The following is a 19,873-nucleotide window of genomic DNA, read 5'->3' on the forward strand; positions in this document are numbered from 1 at the left end:
ACCCTAGAAATAAACTGAAACACGCATAAAAGAAGTCACATAGTCGATAGAGTTGGGCTTGCACAAGAGTCCAGGCAACTTAGAAAACAACGTGAAAGCAATCATAGATCAACTCTTTGCAAATTTTATTCATTCATAAGCTACCCATCTTTTGACACTTCAACATAGACATGCGCATGGAAACACGTTACTCTTTGGCGGATCTACAAATAATAATTGAGATTCCAATGGATCAATAGCTTAGGTAGTGTTCCGAACAGTTGAATGGATCTAAAACTTTACAGATGTCACAGGAAATCTCATGCCGCAAAAATCTACACTGTAACCTGAGGATGCAATAGGAAAACAATATGCTGAGGATGGAAGGGGGAAAAGCGGAAATACCTTCTCACAATTCTTGTAAAAATATTTTTACAAAAATTCATTGTAGAGATACAAGTGAACCCTTGGCGAGCCCATAATCTATAGGCGGTCGACGACACCTCAGCGTTCTTCTTCTGCACAGCAACCATGTGCCTTTGTCATATGTAGATGCTTTTGACATCGTTATGTCCAAAGCTTGTGGCACAGATGGGACACTTCCGATGCCGGCTTTCTAAGGGTTTCTGGACACAGATGGCACAGAATAGATGGAAGCATTTGGCAATTACAACCTGAGGCCCAAGAACAGAAGATTAAAGCAAGAACCAGAAGGTAAAAGAAGCCAAAACTGACATACTTAATATAAAATCGAACATTGAAATCTCTCTATTGCCAGCAAGAAAAGTATTTCCATAAGGGCCTAAAGCATGATAGCTTTGTGATATTATGTGATCTGTGTGGGTGTTGATAATTAACAGTAATTAAGGTCTATAGCAAGTAGATATGTCAATCTTGAGACACCAGGTTAAGATAAATGGTAGATGATCAATAGTAATAAAACCATTATCAAGGGTAGCTTCAGAGTTCGATTATATATTCAACATAGAAATAAAAGGGTAGAAATAATACTAAAGATTGATATGGGATATTTACCTCTTTCTGTCTGTCGCGGCAGACACTGCACTTCAGTATTTCCTTGTATTCTCTGAGTTCTTGTTGAAGCTTTTCCAAGGCTGATGAGCCCTCCCTATGTGCAGTAAGACGAGTAGCTTTCCATCTCGCAATTTCCAACTCCTCTTCTATCCTTTTCTTGTTAAACCTAATAAAATTATTAAAATTCTAAGCATTTGGACTACAGTTCAGGAGAGAGAGAGAGAGAGAGAGAGAGAGAAGTGTATAATTGATTACCTCTCCTTCTCTAGTTCTATCTGCAGCTCAGCAACATTTTGTCTGCTTCTATGAACCTTGGATTGGGAACCATCCAATAATTGTCTTAGGTGCTGAGATTCTTTATGTACATCTAATAGTCTACTTTTAGTATTCTCCAAAGCAACTGAACTCTGCCACCCATCATCTGAAAGTTTCCCAACCTGCTCCGAGCACATTCTCAGCTGCAAAAGAGAATAAATAACTCAAAATTTATCAAAAAAATGGGTCCTTAGGCTTGAGTTAATAGGACAAGAAAAGTTACCTGCTCATCAATTTGTGCAGCTTTCATGTCATAGAAATCCAGAGATGCATTGGCTTGCAGCATCTCCTTTTCCATGGTCTGTTTTTCACTGTACAGAACATCCTGCAACTGTCTTGCCTTCACACTCTCTAAAACAAGCTGGAACAGAAATGGCAAGGGTCAGAAGACTACAATATGGGGGGCTGGTGTGAATTTATGATAAGACTAAATCACGATCAGAGAAGTGTGCATCACGCACTCACGCATTACACTGATTGCACGCAAAAACCTCATGCATGGCAGACATATATACAAATTTATAGATACGAGGAATGATAGAATGAAGGGCGCCCTTGCAAAAATCAGCTTCAAGGGTGCCCCTATTGGTTAATTTCTGTACAAAAGTTGCAGTTGCATTCTGGTTGGGAGGAGGAGGGGTTGGCAGGAGTGGTGGAGTTTGTCAATTTCATACATGGAACAGATCATTAGATGCACTAAAGGAAAATTAACGGACTTCAAATGCTTATAACGAGAATGAGATTAAAAGTCACATGCATACATTACAGGAAAGACAGCACCAGATGCATTGTAAATTGATAAACAAAAATCTGATTACCTTAATATTGTTTTTTCCTGTGAGGCGATAATATAGAACATATTGAGAGAAAGTACCTTGATATTGTAGTCATCTCTCTCTGTAATTTGTTGCAACAGATGCTGGTTTTGAGTTTGTATATCTTCATATGCCTGTCCAATTGTCTGCAGGGAACAGAAGCGAGACATATCCTATTCATGTTTTAAAAAAATTATACAGTCCACCTATTGGAAAGAAAGGAGAAAATCTGAACCTCAATCTCTGATAAGTAGGATTCGCCTTCCTCGTGTTTAGATTTCAAGACCTCAGAGAGTTTAGATATATCCCTGAATAAGAAAAAATGTGAGATTAGCAATTTTTTCAAGGTGAGATTAGTGATTCTTGAAGGAAAAAAAATCCAATGTTCCTATCAAATGACAACAACTCCCAGAAAAAACCGTACACTGAATGGTAATATACATGGTAATATCGAATATTATTATTCAACAGGCTCATTAGAAAAAGCATATCAAGCATTAAATTGGACTAAGATAGTGCATTTACAGAACTGTTTGGCTTGAAGCTCTGTTTGGATGCTTAAGCATATTTTAGGGAAGTAAGTCTATGGAAGGGGGCAAGATTTTGGATTGTCATGTAAACCTTGGGAAAACCATGAGCTTTAAGATGTTTGGATGCAAGTTAACCCGGAGAGGGAGAAAGACAGAGAAAAAAGTTACAGAGAGAGGAGAAGAGGATTGCCTATGAAATCTTGTCTTTTTTGAGATATTTCATATGCAAATAAGTGACGCCACATCACCAATGACCAAACATCCAATTACTACACCTTTTTGTCGTCTTGTAATCTCTAAGGATTTGGGTGTTACTTTGGCAAACAAACACACCAAGTAATCCAAAGAAGTGCATTTTTTGCTTAGGGATTGCTTGAGGATCCCTTGCAATTGGCATCCAAACAAAGCCTAGGATGCAAACTCATTAACAGAAAAATGACTGGTAATGCAAAACACGAGTATTTAAACAAGGCGCTACAAATAGAAGTAAACTTTGGATATAACATAATTCACAAACATCGGAAGGTGATTGTTAAAGTTTTTTTTTTTTTTTTTTTTTAGTGATTGTTAAAGAATTTAACCTTCCAGAAGCATCCAACTTCTGCCTAAGATCAGCAATCTCAGCTTCAGCAGTAGCTAGCCTCTGTTGAGAGATTGCCTCAGCTTCATTTGCTGCTTTAACACGCAACTCCAAGTTGTGCTCATCAAGAGAAGACTTAAGACTTTGAACGTGCGCCCATGCTTTAAATTCCAAATCCCTAGCCTCGATGATATCCCTGCAATTGGAAAAGATTTCTAAGCAGAAATTCTGGCATCAATTTATATCAGACATGAAATTAACAATTCACGTTGTCTAAACTGTCTCTTTCAAGTGTGACATCAAAGCTGATTTTTCTTTTAGTGACATAGGGTATCCCCAACCCATTTTAGAGCAGGACTAATCCCTATGGATGCACGCAATCAATTTTTTTATGATATCACAGCTGAATTAACAATGCCTGTTTCAATAAATTTAGTATGCTATGACATCATCATATAAGCAATACAGGAGCAGCACCATTTTATAAGCATTCCATTATGTGGACAAAAATACTGATTATTAATCTAAAAATGCTTCACAATTAGACGTATGATGGCTTTTTTCTCACCTTTTTCAATGTAGTTTACAATTAGACATATGATGGGTTATTTGTCACTTTTTTCAATGTTACTTTTGTGCATAATACTGTAGTAGCAATATGACCACAAAACAAATAAGAGAGAACAACTAACCCCCTCCTCCCCCCCTCCATTTTTTGAAATGGCAACAACTAAACCACATATAGGGACAATCAAATTAAATTGTCAAATTTCCATGCTCTAAAAGTAATCTGTTAGGGATATATGCATGCACATTCATATGGAAGCTAAAAACTAACAATTGGCTTGATTGTGGAGTGTGATCTTTACATGTCACGATGGAACTCGTAGTTCCCTGCCAACAAATCTACTCTTATCCTTGAGATTGACGAAAGAAAAATGCTTTCATGAGAATTCAAAGATTTCCTTCAGAACTCATATTAGATTGATTTTGATTTGTTTCGCCAGTCTTGACAGTAGATTTCTCACATGAGAAACCAAAGCCATTGGCCTTGTATTTGACCATTTCATACAACTCTTGGTCTCTCGATCTTTACGACTGCAAATGATCCATTGACTCTGCTTTCACTTTCACGTTTCTAACAGCAAAGTTCAAAACCAAAAGGCCCAAGTGGCAGGGCAAACTTAGACTGCTCTAACTGAATCAAAGGATTCCAAGAAATTCTGCTGACCACATTGCAGCTACTATGGAACCATGAAATCCTAAACCATGATGGATCCTGATTTGAGAAGACATGAACATAGGGTTGGGCCTTCTGAAAAAACATATCATTGCACAAGACAGGCGTATTGACCTTGGAAAGCATTTTACAGAAAAATACAATTTCTCCTTGGCTATTTCTACAAAGTTCATCCCAACTGGATACACCATATGGCACACAAAAGTACAAGTCATGAAATAAAACTGACAAGCCTATAAACATGAAACTTGAAACCATAGAAGAAGAGGTAGCCAAGATTCCAAAAGAATATCGAACCTAGGCACTCCTTTGCTATTGCATATGCAAGCCCATTAGCCTCTCAATGGACATGGTAAACTCATGTCAAGAATTTCACTATGTATGCTACCCTCCTTGGAAATGTATCCCCTTTGCTAACCCACAATAAAGAATTGCTCTCCACTTCCAAAAGATCCACCTAATGGGAAGAAAAGATCCTAACCCCCTCATGGAAAGCCAACACTTCCATAGCCCTTTGAACCTCCTGAAGCGTTATCTAAATTAGGATTTGGTTCTTGCTAGATTGGCACAAATCTCATTGTTATATACCCCATCTCCCCTTGCATTCTTACCCGCTAGCATTGATTCTCTTGAGCACTGCTCCCAGCTTCTATAGATTGAACAAAATAGCCTTCAACGGCATCACCCTACATGAAAACTTTGCCTACCTTTAAAATGCTATACTACCATATTCAATTCCAAATGCAAAGTTGTCAGTGCTGCCAAAGTTTGTGGAGAACCTTTGACATAGCCTCGAGCAATCCCCAACCTCACACCCCAATAAGTTTGCTAATTGTTGCATAGATAGAAGCATCATGATTCACTTTTATAAACCTACTCTTGGAAATTGATGCAGCGAAAATTGAGAGTTTTGTATTTTTATTTGAATTTTCGGAATATTTTTTATGGGCTTTCGAAAGTGTATGTTTTGAGAAAAAATTAGGTTGTTTAAAGCTTCTAAAGTTTCTATCATAAATTGAGGAGGTTTAAGTTGGAGTAGGAAGGTTGACTACAACTAGTTTATAATTAGCAATTGTTTAGAATATAAAGTAATGATTGTGGAGGAGATTTGGGTCTATACTTTGTTTTATTTGGAAAGTTTCTATTTTATTATGGAAGAACTTTAGCTTCTTAGAACTTTTAAATTGAAGTTCATGCAAAGAGTTCAACTATTTTTATCTGCTGTTTTTCTCTTTGAGGGCAGCATCACATTCTATACTTGTGGTCTCTGATTAAGATATGTGCCTGGTTTTATTTTGGTCTTGGATTTATGATTGAAACTTGTTTTGTTATTCTATTTCTGTTGCACCAGAAAAGGGTCAACTTCTTTCAAGGGGAAACCTTAGAGAAGTTAATAAGAATCTTAGAAATCTCATGTGCTCTATTGATGAACATTCTCGAGCATCACTCAAAGTTCCAAACCAACTAACAATCACTCTTATTCTGAAGCCCATATTTACAGATGACCCAACCATGATGAAATCACCATGGATATTCTGAAGTGAAGTTAATCCTCTTATGTTGTCGAGAGAAACTTGGCACTGAAAAGGAAATAATTAAAATAGGAGCTAGCCAATATTAAAAACTCAAAACACGGAAACTACTAGAAACCACTCTGATCTAATCCACCAAAACATAAAAGAGAGACTTTGAAAAGCTTTAAATGTTAAATCCCAACATATCTCTAAATGTTACATAAGGAATTGTATGATTGTTACAAGACTGGTGTAGTATTAGACTATTAGTGCATTACACTTACTTGCATGTGGATAGTTTGCCCAACTAGGTACAGCTCTACTTAAGCAGGCAACAGGGCATTAAGATATATGATCCACAGTAAAAGTTACTAACCAATACTTCTTTTTTTCTTTGTTCCAAGTTTTCCAAATTGACAGGTTGATGTGTTATTGTATTCCAACTAAGTGTTGGTTCTGTGTTAACAAAAAATGAGAAGATCTAGCAATAACTCATGCACATTTCATTGTGTTGGTTAAAAGACAAACAAGCATATAACAAAAAATGAAAGGGAAAACTACTAAAAACCCCCCAGATAAAAACTTATCTACAGGAATCCCCCCAAAAATTTCTTAATTACCAATCACACCATAAATATCTTTTAATTTTGCCTATTACCAATTTTACCCTTTCTTTTATCACCTGACAAATCCCTAAAATCACTCCATCCATAAATCTCTCTCTCTCTCTCTCTCTCTCTCTCTCTCTCTCTCTCTCTCTCAATAAGTATAGTTGAACTCTGCTCTCTTAATTGAGAAATTTTAGCCGTGCATGCATGTGCAGCCCAAAAATACAGTGGGCCCACATTACTGGGATGATCCAAGCCATTCATTTGTTGGTCCCTGACATGGATAGGAAGTGCCCAGAAAATCTCCTCTTTAGGATGATCCTAACCCTCTGATTTTTTTAGGTTTAAAATGGGGATCGGAGGGTTAGGATCATCCTAAAGGGGAGATTTTCTGGGCACTTCCTATCCACATCAGGGACCAACAAATGAATGGCTTGGATCGACCAAGTAATGTGGGCCCACTGTATTTTTGGGCTTGCATGCACGACTAAAATTTCTCAATTAAGAGAGCCGAGTTCAACTATACTTATTTAGAGAGAGATTAATGGATGGAGTGATTCTAGGGATTTGTCAGGTGATTTAAGAAAGGGTAAAATTGGTAATAGGCAAAATTAAAAGATATTTATGGTGTGATTGGTAATTAAGAAATTTTTTGGGGGATTCCTGTAGATACGTTTTTATCCAGGGGGTTTCTAGTAGTTTTCCCAAAATGAAAATGGTGCATAGAATAAATGATAATGACTGATCAACAATTTAATATATTTTTTTTCCAAAGACTGCAATGAATTATCTGTATTCAGAATATCATAAGATGAAACAATGCAATGCAAATTGCCAATAAGCAAAAATCACAAGGGAACTTGAACATCTTGAAATGAAAGTTAAGCACAAGATATTCTAACCTTGAATCAGTAGATTCACGTCTATACATTTCTAAAATTAGCGTTAGCTCCTTCTCACTCTCCTTCAAATCCTTGACCTGTATTAAGAATGACAAGTTTCTCAAATTTCTCAGATAATATGTATTAAGATTGTGAATATAGAGACCATGCCATGTAGCTACCTTAAGCCCATTTAGGGTCATTTTTTAGTAAGAATGAAAAAACCCAAACAAGAGAGAGAGAGTACAGTTTCATAGAATAGTTCCAACCCACGAATAACAATTTCTTTTTCAGACAAAAAATGTATATAATGTTTACAATGACGCATTTGAAGAATTTCTTGGGACCATTTTACCTCCAACAAGTTTGTTTTAAGTTTTAACCGAGATCCTATTCAAACCACCTAAATTCAGTTGCCACTGTTGAAGACTTTCTACGAAGTCACAGAAAAATTCAAAAATTAAATATATAAGGAACTGTGAGCCTTTATTAACATGGATTCTGGGTCATAAGGGGAAAAAATGGAAAAGATGACAGAAGAAAAAAATAACATACCACAGCCTGCAATTTCTGTATTTCAGCATCTTCGTCCGCAGATCTACCAGACAAAGTTACCAGCTCATTTGCCTGTATTGAGACTACACCTTAAGTCCTTCAAACAACAATACAGGGACATGCATGTACATTTATTCAAATCCCTCTATGAGACTCACCTTCCTGTCAAGGATATTAGACAAAGATCGAACTTCAGACTGCAAAGCATGAACTTCCAGGGCTGCTTCTTTGTATTTATTCAGTTGGCTTTGCATAATGCCCATGTCTTTGGGGAGTGAAGAAACCAGTGCTTTGAACTCCGCAATGATTTCTTTCCTTCCTGAAATACACAAGGATGCCCCCAGTTATATAAATAAATAAATAACTGCTAACAATCTATTACGATCGAGAACATATAAACGCATTTATACCTGGTTCTCTCGAAGCCTCTTCAAGCTTAGTTTCAAGAAGATTTCTTTCATCAATTCGTCTCTGTAACTCTTTTTCAAGCTCAGAGATTCGTGACTCGGCAATTTCAGAATCTCCTCGAGAAACGTCTGCTAAATTAATTTTCATGGTGACTTCTTTTTCCCACCAGATAAAGTTGTCCTTCTCAACCTGCAGTGTCAAATCTCAAATTAATAGTCAGAAACACAGACTAAAGTGCTTCAACTGAAATAACTACACAAGTATCTGCATTCATCTACCGACCAGTTACCACCTGTAGTTTCTCCAATAGTGCCTGATACCGATTAACTTCTACTTTTGATTTTTCAATCTGATCACTTAGCAGGAGACAAGCTTTTGATGAAGAAATATGGCTTACATCCTTCAAAGTGTTCTGTCAAAAAAAAACTAATATAATAGAGAAACGGAATAACGATAATGAGAGAGAGAGAGAGAACTGATAAGTATATTAAGACAGATTAACACAACTAATCATTTAAAACCACAAACCTGCAAATTAGATAAGTGATTTAAAATCCCAATCCTTTCTTCGTGCACATGCCGGAGTTCTAGAAGTCGATTTGAAGCTAAATCCTGATCAGGAGCTCGAATCAATATGTATACATATCAGCTACAGAAAAAGTTATTATAAAACATATGCAGATAGGCAAGATAAAGACAATGACGAATTACCAACAACTCTCTGAGAGCAAATTCCATATCATGCAAGTCTTTTTGCTTATCTCTCGCCTTATCTCCGGCAACATGTTTATTCCCTAAATTAAGGACGGGGAAAGAAGCTCTTTGTGCTTTAAGGGAAGCCAGTTTATGATTGCTGTCTTCTAACTCTGCAATAGTGTTCTCCAATTCCCCTTCATAAAATCAATAGAGTTACAGTCAAAATTTGTATTGTTAGGAACCATTACAGTTTGTATCTTACTTTTTCTGAATAAAGTTCTTTTTTTTTAAAAGGTTCTTAGCAAAAGAAAACTTTTGCATGCAGAAGCGTTTTGGTACACTTGTACATTCTGTTATCAATGAGAATAACATTACCTATCAAATGTTTAAGCTCAGCTTTGTTCTTGGCGTCCGTGTCTCGATGACTCTGTATCTCACTGGCCAATGATCTGTGCTTCAAATGAACCTCACTTAGATCCACACGTAAGTTCTTAACCTCCATCTCTAAGTTATTAGCTGTCCTTTTCATTTGTCTGGTGAACTCTATAGAGAATAGAACATAATTGACTAAGAACTAAGGAATTATTCATAAATGATGAATACCCTAAACTGAAATTATAGAAGTTAAATAAAATTCAGCAACTAAATCAACTTCGAAGTAAAGCTTACCATCTTCTGGTAATGTCTCCAGTAGTGCATCAGACAATCTATCATTTACAACCCACAGGTCATTAATGGAAGCTATTATATTTTGTAAGATGTTTTTGGTTGTCGCAGATGATGATTGAATATCATCTTCCAATTGATTAGGAGACCCTTTAGCAGAGCAACTTTCAGTGGCACCAGTTTCCAGGAGTCTGCTCAAGAAGGTGTCATCTGGGGAAACCAGTAGTTCACAGCACTGTATAAGGATGAAATTGAGACTCTTAAACAGTAACTATGAATACAGACATATACAACAGTTGAGATTTCTTACCCTCGAAAACTTGAGGATGTTTCACATCACATCCAGCATTTGTAGAGCCTCTTGTGCGAATGGAAAGTGATTCCAAGTCCTTTAACAGCTGTTAAAACAACCAAATTGGATTAAAAATTAAAACAAAACAAAGTAAAACTGCCTGCTGACAGATTAACACTTAGTCATTTATATACCTGTTCCCAAGACCTATTCACTACTTTTAATGTGTCATCATAAGTGTGTTGCTTCTCTTTCAGCTGATGAAATTTATTCTCAAGGGCAAAAAACTCAGCCTTTTGAGCTTCTAATTGCTGGAAAAGCTTTTGATTTTGAAATTGGAGGACAGCAGCATCAAGCTACAAGAGAAGAAAATTATCATAAGAAACTAAACTAAATTTTGGAGCACTAAGGTCAGCCGTAGAAAGAGTTTGACATTTTCTCATCATAATCTTTGTTGAAGTTGCATGAAAAGAACAATTAACATGTTTATTATTATGTGTTTGCATATATACGATGGAATTTTGATACTTTTCCTAAAATGGCATCTAAAAAGATTAATAAAAGTTGGCTAAAATGCAAAATGGAGTGATCCTGATCCATTATCGTTGTTACGAGCTCCAGGACCAGCAACGGGAAGCCCTGATGAGAAGTTCAGATTTGAACAAAGAAAATGGATGCCCAATCTTATTTGTGATCTTTGATCATTAATTTTGTTGTTTTCTCTACTTTCTCTGCTTGATTCGAATCTAGCCCCCAAAATTTTGCATTATCAACAGCTGTTTGTTGGTCATGCATCGACTTTTTTTTTAAGGTGGCATGCTACACACATGGCGAAATCAAATTCATAACAACAGAATTACCAAATGAAAGAATTGATGTACATCGAGTAGGTTTTTGCAATGGAAAAGCATAATTAAGTGAAGAATGATGTCATGTATCTCCTAGTTCCACACATCAACTTGTCGCTTTTCTTGTAATGGTCCATGCAACCACCACAAGCCTTTTCAGTAGAAGCAATGGTGCTTAATGTATCTTTTAATTTTCTCAAGTGATGAAACAAGCAGCAGAACCAAATTTGAGACAACTGTAAGTAAATTGTCTTGATGCCTCTTATAAATTGAAAGGGAATTTGGTTACTATACATAATCACATGATGCAACAATGCCAACTAGGCTAACATGCTCACCTTTACCATATTGCCCCCTTTCCCTCGAATATTTAGGCTGAATTAATAACGCTGCCTGTTCACATCAGCTAATTCTTCCACTTCTACAATTGTTAGGTTTTTATCAATTTAGTGGAAGAAACCATAAGGAAGCCTCTAATCAAAACCTATTTTCTTATATGCGAACAGCTAAGAAACCAATTACTAACCATACATTTCACAAAAATATCATAGAACATACCCTGAAGATCAAATAAACCAATTACTATCATTTTTTTAGGGAAATGATAGCTGCGCCAAGTGTTTGGATAAACATGCGCTCCACTTGTTTGTCTTGTAGTCTTTAAAGAGGATATTACGGTTCTCAAAAAGCTCTTTAAACCCTTTAAATACTACACGACAAACAAGTGGAGCGCAAGTTTATCGAAACACTTGGCGCAGATATCATTTCCCTTTTTTAAGGGTAAAGATGATTCTATTAATAGGAGAGCGAGACCGAGCAGGTCCCAAAATTACAATATCACAATAAACATATAAAGCATTGAGCAAACAAGATACAAAACTGAGGATCACTCAGGGAGGGAGAAAATCATAGAGATCCAAAATCTCCTTAGAGACACCCTCTCTAGCTAATCTGTCCGCCTCGCCATTAGCCGAGAGTCTAATGCGTGAAAAGGATATAAACACCATCCCAATCTTGTCTTGGATTTCATCAAAAAATGGGGCAAATCTCCAAGGAATGGGATGTGATCCTTTGAGCCACCTTATAACATTTAGTGAGTCACCTTCAATCACCACGTTGTTCAAATCTTCATTCTCAAGCAACTTAACTCCTTGGTGTATGTATCGAACTCCCACTTCATTTACATCCACCACACCAATAGGGCTCAAGAACGCCCATTTTACTACCCATGTTCATTTCTTAAAATACCTCCAATGCCAAATGGACCAGGATTTCCCAAGCTAGACCCATCAAAATTAAGTTTCAAGAGCCGTTAGGCTAGAGGCGCCCAATGTTGAACTACCATTGGTATATTGCTAGATCCATTGCAAATCTCTTTCCAACCATGCTATAAATCATAAGCAGATAAAAACCTGAAAGAAGGCAAAATTGTCACCCAAGAGATGGTAATGGCTATCACCTTATTAAATAGGAACTGAGATCTCTTATTGAACCCCTTGAATATTCTTGAGTTTCTTTCTTTCCAAACCAGTCAGCCAAACTAATTACTACCAATACACTTCACAAAAATATTATAGAACATACGTTGAAGATAACACCAACAAAATATCACAGGAATCATTTCCTTCCAAAAAAATGTATAAAAAAATAGCATTCGTATACTAAAATGACATAACAAGAATGATTTCTACCATAAATCAAAGCAGCATGAAATTAAAACTAATGCCTCCACAAATGTATGTCTCAATAGTGAAAACGATAGCAACGTAAACAAACAGAGAAACACCAAGAATACATGCTGAGATGCCTCAATATCACCATAAACAAACAGAGAACCGCCAAGAATACAGGTTGAGAAAAGGTTGTACCATGAAACCCAAATAAAACTCAACCTAACGACGGAAAAAAAAATCACACAAAAAAATCTAAAGAAGTACAAGTTCACCTTCAAAAGACCAATAAAATTAACAAAAACCTACGAAATTCAGATCAGCAAACATACAGATCAAGACATCCACATACAAAACCCTATCATAAAAAAAAAACTCATAAGGGATGGAGAATTACATACAATTCTTACAATTTTGAGAAACAGAAAATAGGAACATTCATACTTTTTTATCAAATGCAGTGCAAAAATAGGAACAAACATACCTTTTTATCATCAGAATTTGGCAAAAAAGAATGCTTTTTTGCAGTAGCAGCATTAGGAGAGATAGAACTAAAATGGCGGCGCTTTCGATCTGGTTCACCTGTGCTTCCCATGGCGATTACAAACCCTAGCTAACCTCTCCACTCACATTAGGGCAAGAAAGGATTTTCCACCCAACAACGAGAGAATAAGAACAGATAAAACATAAGATTCAGAAAGTAGAGATCGATCGAGTGGAGTTTCTTATACAGATTCGTTTTCTGAAACCCTAATTTATAGAAAGAAAGGGGGAAAAATTAGGGCAAAAGGTAAGTTGAAATGGAGATGAGGCGGAGATGATTTTGTTCGATTTTGCCCTAATTTCTGATAGAGCTTGAAAGAGATTAAGCAGAGGAGAAAAAGGGTGAATAGAATTTCAGAAAGGAGGTAGAATTTGGCCTACCATAGACCTCGTTGAGTTGTAGACAGAGAGAGAGAGAAGAGAATGTTTATAACCAATATTCCATGCAGTCGAACTCGAAGAGAGAGAGAGTATAAAAATGCATGTTATTGTTCTTAGTAGGAGAAGGTTATATTTGTCATTGCACCTAAAAGGCCTCCTTTTGTGCGATTTTCAGTGGCATCTAAAAGAATATGTTACTCTAGAGGGATTTGCTAGTATCCATCGTAGAAGACATTTCGCGGGCTGTCTGTTGCATGAGAGAGCAGCCAGCCACATCAGGAATCAGGCAAAATCTGTTGAACCCTATGTGGCTGCAGACGGCCTGCGAAATGCCTTCGTCGGTCAATTTCATGGTTTAGTAGGTTTGGGGCTTCTTAAAGCTGTGTTTAATACCCTCATCTGAGAAATAGATGAAATATTAAGGAGGCTTCTTCAATTGAACCCGTTAGCTTAGATTTTGAGTTTGGATTGGTTTTGATGAGTGAATTTATTCCATTTCATGGTTTTACTTGGTTTTGGATTCTTACTGTTGTGGTAAAGACCCTGCGTTTTAGGAGATATCCATAAAGAAGTCCTGTGAACCTTCTATATATTCTATTGTAACAATGTCCTCTTAAACCTAGAAATGGTAGGTGTCACCCCCCGGCCCTGGGTCCGCGACAGAGTGGTGTGCCCATGGCTCACCGGCATGGGCACACAAGATCAAACAGATGAATTTCCTCACATGTACCAGAAAATAGATACGCAAAACAGCTAAAAGTACTATGTGAAATTAAATATCATGAAGTCTTGCGTCCATCTATCATAACTAACTCCGAATTAACAGGTTCCGACAATAAATGAAATAACTAATAAATTGTTCATGCTAGAGTCTCTAAACAAAACAAATCTGAGCTAATCGTCTAACTATGCCACGCTAGCCCAAACCCGCATCATACGCCACGTTTTTTTTTTTTTTTTAAACAGTAGCAAGAATATATTCAAAGGCCAAAGGCCCGACAGAGAATGTCAACCCAAATAATACAAGAAATATAAAGACAAACAGAGAAGAAGAAAAAAGATATAAAAGAGGCTCCAAATCAAAGAGGCAAAAAATCAAATCACTTCAACAACTACCTATCTACTCCTTCCCTAGCTAATTGATCTGCCTTACTTTTAGCCGATCTTCTTATATGGTTAAAAATAATAGATGATCCCTTGATTTTGTCTAGGATCTCATCAAAGAACTGAGCGAACCTCCAAGGTATACGAAGGTCCCCTATGCCACCGGATAGTATTAAGTGAGTCACCCTACACTATTACTCTGTCTAGAATCTCCTTGTCCAACCGAAGAATGCCATGGTGAACGGCTCTAACCTCAGATTCACTAGCATCTGCTATTCTGATAGGCCCTGAGAATAGGGCTGCAACCGGGTCGGGCGGGTCGGGTTTTGGAGAACCAAACCCTACCCGAGAAATATCTCGGGTCGGGTCAGGTTGGGTTTTTTTCCAGAAAACCCACGATTCCCAAACATGGCCTTACCCATGATAAATCTCGGGTCGGATCGGATTTTTTCACGTTGACGCAATTTTTTAAGGAAAATTCTTGTTTGGCAAGGCAACTCAACTCATAAAAGTAGAAATTACACTCACATTACACTTGAATCAAACAATGATGTAATTACACTCACATTACACTTGAATCAAACAATGCCGTAATCAACCAATGTTGTAATTACAATCAAACAATGCTGAATCAAACGCTTGAATCAACTCAACTTATAGAAGCAGAAATTACACTCACATACAATAACAGTGGGTGCGTGGGTTTTCACTTTTAACTTGTAACTAACAATAGAAAAAAATGTACATACTATAACTTATGTAACTCGGGTCGGGTCGGGCCCCTTCAAACCCGGCTCGACCCGAGATTCCTACGGGCTTTTGAATGCTCAACCCGGCTCGACCCGAAACCCATGAAACCTTAACCCGACCCAGGTTATTTTCGGGTCGGGTTGATGCGGGTCGGGTAAAACCCGGCTCGAGTTGCAGCCCTACCTGAGAATGCCCAAATAACATCACCCATGTGGTCCCTAATAACTCCTCCTATGCCAGCCTGTCCTTGATTTCCAATGCTGGAACCATCAAAATTCAATTTTAACAACCCAAAAGCAAGGGGCTACCAAGTTTGTACAATAGAGGGCCGGCGATCAACACTAAGGCGTACCTCCCGACAGCCTTTGCATAAGTCAAAGGCCGAAACAAAAAGGAGAATAAAGGGAGACATTTCACCCAAGCTATAGTCAAGGCTATAACTTTGATGAAAAGGAAATAAGGCTACTTGGAAACTCCATAAAAAACTATAGCATTCCTTTCTTTCAAAAGAACCCACAAGTAGCTAGAAAACACATGGCCCAAAGAACTTTCCCCTTCTTTTAAGGAACTAAAAACCAACCTTCGAGTAAGTGGGAGCCTTGAGGAGAAGACCTAAGAGATACCAAACCTGGATAGAATGACCAGCTAGCACATGTTATAATGATTTGCCGCACAATCACTATAACAAGTGGATCAAGCATAAAAGTAAAACATGATCATAAACATGAAGAATTATCACACACACACACACACAATAGAAAGAAAAGCAAAACTACTTTTTCTAACAGTAGGTTAAACCATGATGCAACATGCACCAAAATCATACAACGACCAATAATATCGCTTAGGGTTAACTACATTAGTGCCACAACATCACTAACAGATAATTGATCGGTCAAACATAGGGCCAGTGCTACAGCCCCAACTGGTAGGTAAAGCACCTTCAAAAATTACTCATTCGACCGATTCTACGTAACCACATACCAGTGCCACAGTCCCCACTGGCAGATAACGATACTAAAGGTACCACGGGAATTTTCCCAAGCATGTGCTAGCCTAATAATACGAATGGTCAAAACCACAACCCAAATGCCAAAACCAATTACATGGAATCAATCGTATAATCAAATCAGTAAACATTTCCAACACAGAAACATGCATACATGCTTGATCCGATTTCCATAAATACAGTATGCTAAGAACATGATTTATTCTAAAACACAATTTCATGAATACATATCAAAATATAACATTTGGACGTAATCACGAAAACACAATACATGCAAAACATCATGGGTTCAAAAACCCAGGTATAGAGACAAGGTACTTACAAAAAAGTTAAATTAATCTCTCTCACAAATGTGAGATCCACAAAACCGTGTCGATCCGACACCTACCAATATTAATAATCCCAAATTGGTGTTTAACATACTTCATAGGGTTGTTTGGAACCCAAAACAACCCCCAAAAATCACCTCGAGAATCAAATCCTCAAAAAATGGACAGAACCGTGGATGGTCAACTGCCGGTAGACCATCGGTCTCCACAGTCGACCTCACGTGATCTGGAATTTTCCCATATCTGCGGGTCCTCCGAATTTTGATGGGTTTTTCACCCAAAAATCCCTATCTTTCATCATGAAAAATCTTCCTAAAGTCCATGTATTCAATTACTAATCATCTTTCTTTATCGAGGTGACCCTAGACGATCATTCATGGGAGTCTTTGCAATGAAAAATCAACATGAATCTAAGAAAATCATCAGAAATCCATGAATTTTAAGTGATTTGACTAATTTATTCCTGACGTGTTCCAAATTTCCAAATATGGCCAATTAGGTTTGGTGGACGAAAACGCCACTAGGGTTGGGCGTTTCAGTAGCTAAGCCATATTTTTTCATAATCCCAAAAGTACCCTTATATGAGAAATATATATCTTAGCTTCTTCAATTGAACTTGTTAGCTTAGGTTTACTTTGTTTTGGCTTCCTATCGTTGGTTTAAGGACCCTTTTTTTAAGGGGTATCCATAAGGAAGTCCCACGAACCTTCCATGTATTCTATTGTAATAATATCCTCTTAAACCTAGAAATAGTAACTAAGCCGTGGGCTTTTCATAATTCCAAATATGCCCTTACCTAAGAAATAGATGAAATATTTAGAGTGTGTCTGGGTTGCCAAATTCTATGCAGGAAAAAAATGTTATAGTATGTTTCCTGGCTAACAGGGAAAGGGCGAGAAGGTGCTTGATCCAATCCCTACGTGATCAAAGTAGAGACCAGTATGAGACTGGGACAGTACCTGATCCAGCTCCATAACAGGAAAACGTACCCACATCTTTGGTGACACCTTCCGGTGTTCAGAGAGTCATAGGTCCTAAGACCTAATCCCAAGTGGCGACTCTATCTTCTCTGCGAAGGATTCAGTTTTGATCTAGTCTCAAGGGGAATCCACACAGCCGATATCAGCCACCTTAGCAAATGAGCCACCCAATATGAGCCCCAACACCCACTCACCCACAAGTGACGCTGCGACACGGAAAGGCCGACACCACCAATTAAGGAAAGATCACGGGCATCCACAATATTGCCCCACTGGTCTTGATGGTATTAACTTACACAAGTTATACTGCATATGAGTAATGCTAGGGAGACAGAGAGTACGACCGAAAAGGGGACCGAACAAATGGGTATTCTGCACAAGCACAAAGTGACTTAAGCACAATCTGAGGTTGATGACTCGGACGTAGATGCTTCTCACTACTTGCATGGTTTATCTGATCGTTTACGTGCTCTTCTCTCCCCCCTAATTCCACCATATGATAGGCATGTGTTAATGTCAAAGGTACTTGAACGAGACCTAGGCTATACTGCTATTTCATCATAGATCCTGCGTAAGAGCGAGAGAAAGGCAAATTGCCATACAAGAATAACCCTTATGCTCTGTTTGATTGCTTGAAGTTGGCTGGGAGATTAGGAGAAGAAGAAGTCAAAGGGAATTAGACAAGCATAGAAGATGGGGAGAAGATTAGAGGTAAAGTGCTAAGTAGTGTTTGGTTGCATGGTAATCTGCGAGAAGATTAGCAGGAGATGTAGAGGTGTCATTACCAAAATAGAGGGTGGAGGAGAGAGAAAGAGATAAAAGAAAATAAGATAAGAATCTTCTCCTAATCTCCCACCCAAATTGCACCAAAATGGTGAAAGATGGGGAGAAAGGAGGGAACATTGCAGCCACATAGGAAAAAAAGACAATAATGATGTCTAGAAGATGTCTGGTGGTCAAAGAGAGTTTTAATTCAAAATGGCAACCAAACATGCCTTGGGCAGATCTTGGGAAGATCTTCTGAGGATCATCATCCAATGATCTTCCCAAAACGAGCAACCAAACATGCTTTGGGCAGATCTTCGGAAGATCATCTTACGGATTGGAATGTCTGTTCCATGTACTATAGCTTACTACTCTTACTCGGTCCTTTCTATCGCTACCTACACACCTTGCGTGACAGATCACCCTAGGGCCGTATCTTCTATGAAGTTGGCATTCCCTTGTTCTAGATGTTCTCTTGGGAATATGAAATTCTGCAAAGAAGTAAATTTTGTTTGAGCACATGACACGTTCTCATTGTTGGGCTCTTCATCCTACTCTCGATCTTGATATCATTTCCCAAAATATTAATGACATAAATTTGTTGGTTGGTTGAGAGATTTTCTATTCTTTCTTTTAAAATGAATTAAAACTCCATTTCACAAGATGCATTTACTATGATGATTAGGTTGGGATAGCGATTGAATGGAGTATGCATGATGAGTCTATTATTTAGATAGTTAAGTAGAGTTTTTCTTTTCCCTGTTTTTTAGCCACACACACACACACAAACACACCTGTTATTGGTGAAGCCTGATCTCAGTCTAATCTGGAAAGTACTGTACACTTTACCCTGACTGCGGCGGTTTTGTACTTTCATGAATTAGGGTTTTTCTTTATTGTAACGCGTTTCTGAACGCCATATAAAAGGGATGTGATATCAGGAGAGGCTACGGAGAGGCGTGAGGGTTTGTAGTCTTTTCTTCAGAATAGTGGAATCGTTGGATTGTCGCTCTGTCGTGGAGGTAGCTCATACCAAGCTGGTTGAGTGAACCACGTAAATTTGTGTGTTCTGTGTGTGAATCTTTCGTTTATCTTTGCATCGTTATTCTGCTGCGTTGTTAATTCCTAACAACACCCACCCACCCAACCCCACCCTTGTTCTAGTTAAGTGGCATTCCATGTTCTCTTGGGAATATGAAATTCTACAAAGAAGTAAATTTTGTTTGAGCTCATGACACGTTCTCATTGTTGGGCTCTTCATCATACTCTCGATCTTGATAGCATTTCCCAAAATATTAATGACATAAATTTGTTGTTTGGTTGAGAGATTTTCTATTCTTTCTTTTAAAATGAATTAAAACGCTATTTCACAAGATGCAT

General features: G+C 37.7%; 1 protein-coding gene across 2 annotated transcripts; it reads right to left on the minus strand.

Annotated features, from left to right (window-relative positions):
• Window positions 1-104: 104 nt before the first annotated feature.
• On the minus strand, window positions 105-13,643 carry HUB1 (histone mono-ubiquitination 1). 2 transcript variants are annotated; one of them, XM_077379263.1, is made up of 19 exons: window positions 13,117-13,643; window positions 10,309-10,470; window positions 10,133-10,220; window positions 9,826-10,032; window positions 9,532-9,699; window positions 9,172-9,350; window positions 8,989-9,072; window positions 8,753-8,872; window positions 8,463-8,649; window positions 8,211-8,371; window positions 8,053-8,124; window positions 7,519-7,595; window positions 3,256-3,450; window positions 2,380-2,452; window positions 2,204-2,290; window positions 1,553-1,690; window positions 1,270-1,472; window positions 1,015-1,180; window positions 105-653 (listed from the first exon to the last, which is right to left on the minus strand). In XM_077379263.1, the coding sequence occupies exons 1-19, from the start codon at window positions 13,225-13,227 to the stop codon at window positions 522-524; spliced, it is 2,610 nt and encodes an 869-aa protein (XP_077235378.1). In that variant the 5' UTR covers window positions 13,228-13,643; the 3' UTR covers window positions 105-521. The 2 variants fall into 2 exon arrangements, with proteins under 2 accessions (XP_077235378.1, XP_077235379.1); XM_077379264.1 differs by lacking the exon at window positions 13,117-13,643 and adding an exon at window positions 11,301-11,372.
• Between the last annotated feature and the right edge of the window lie 6,230 nt (window positions 13,644-19,873).

This window comes from Tasmannia lanceolata, unplaced genomic scaffold, assembly GCF_043159265.1.
Source record: "Tasmannia lanceolata isolate RefF3 unplaced genomic scaffold, GAP_Taslan_0.1 ptg000005l, whole genome shotgun sequence".
In the NCBI taxonomy this organism is placed as follows: domain Eukaryota; kingdom Viridiplantae; phylum Streptophyta; class Magnoliopsida; order Canellales; family Winteraceae; genus Tasmannia; species Tasmannia lanceolata.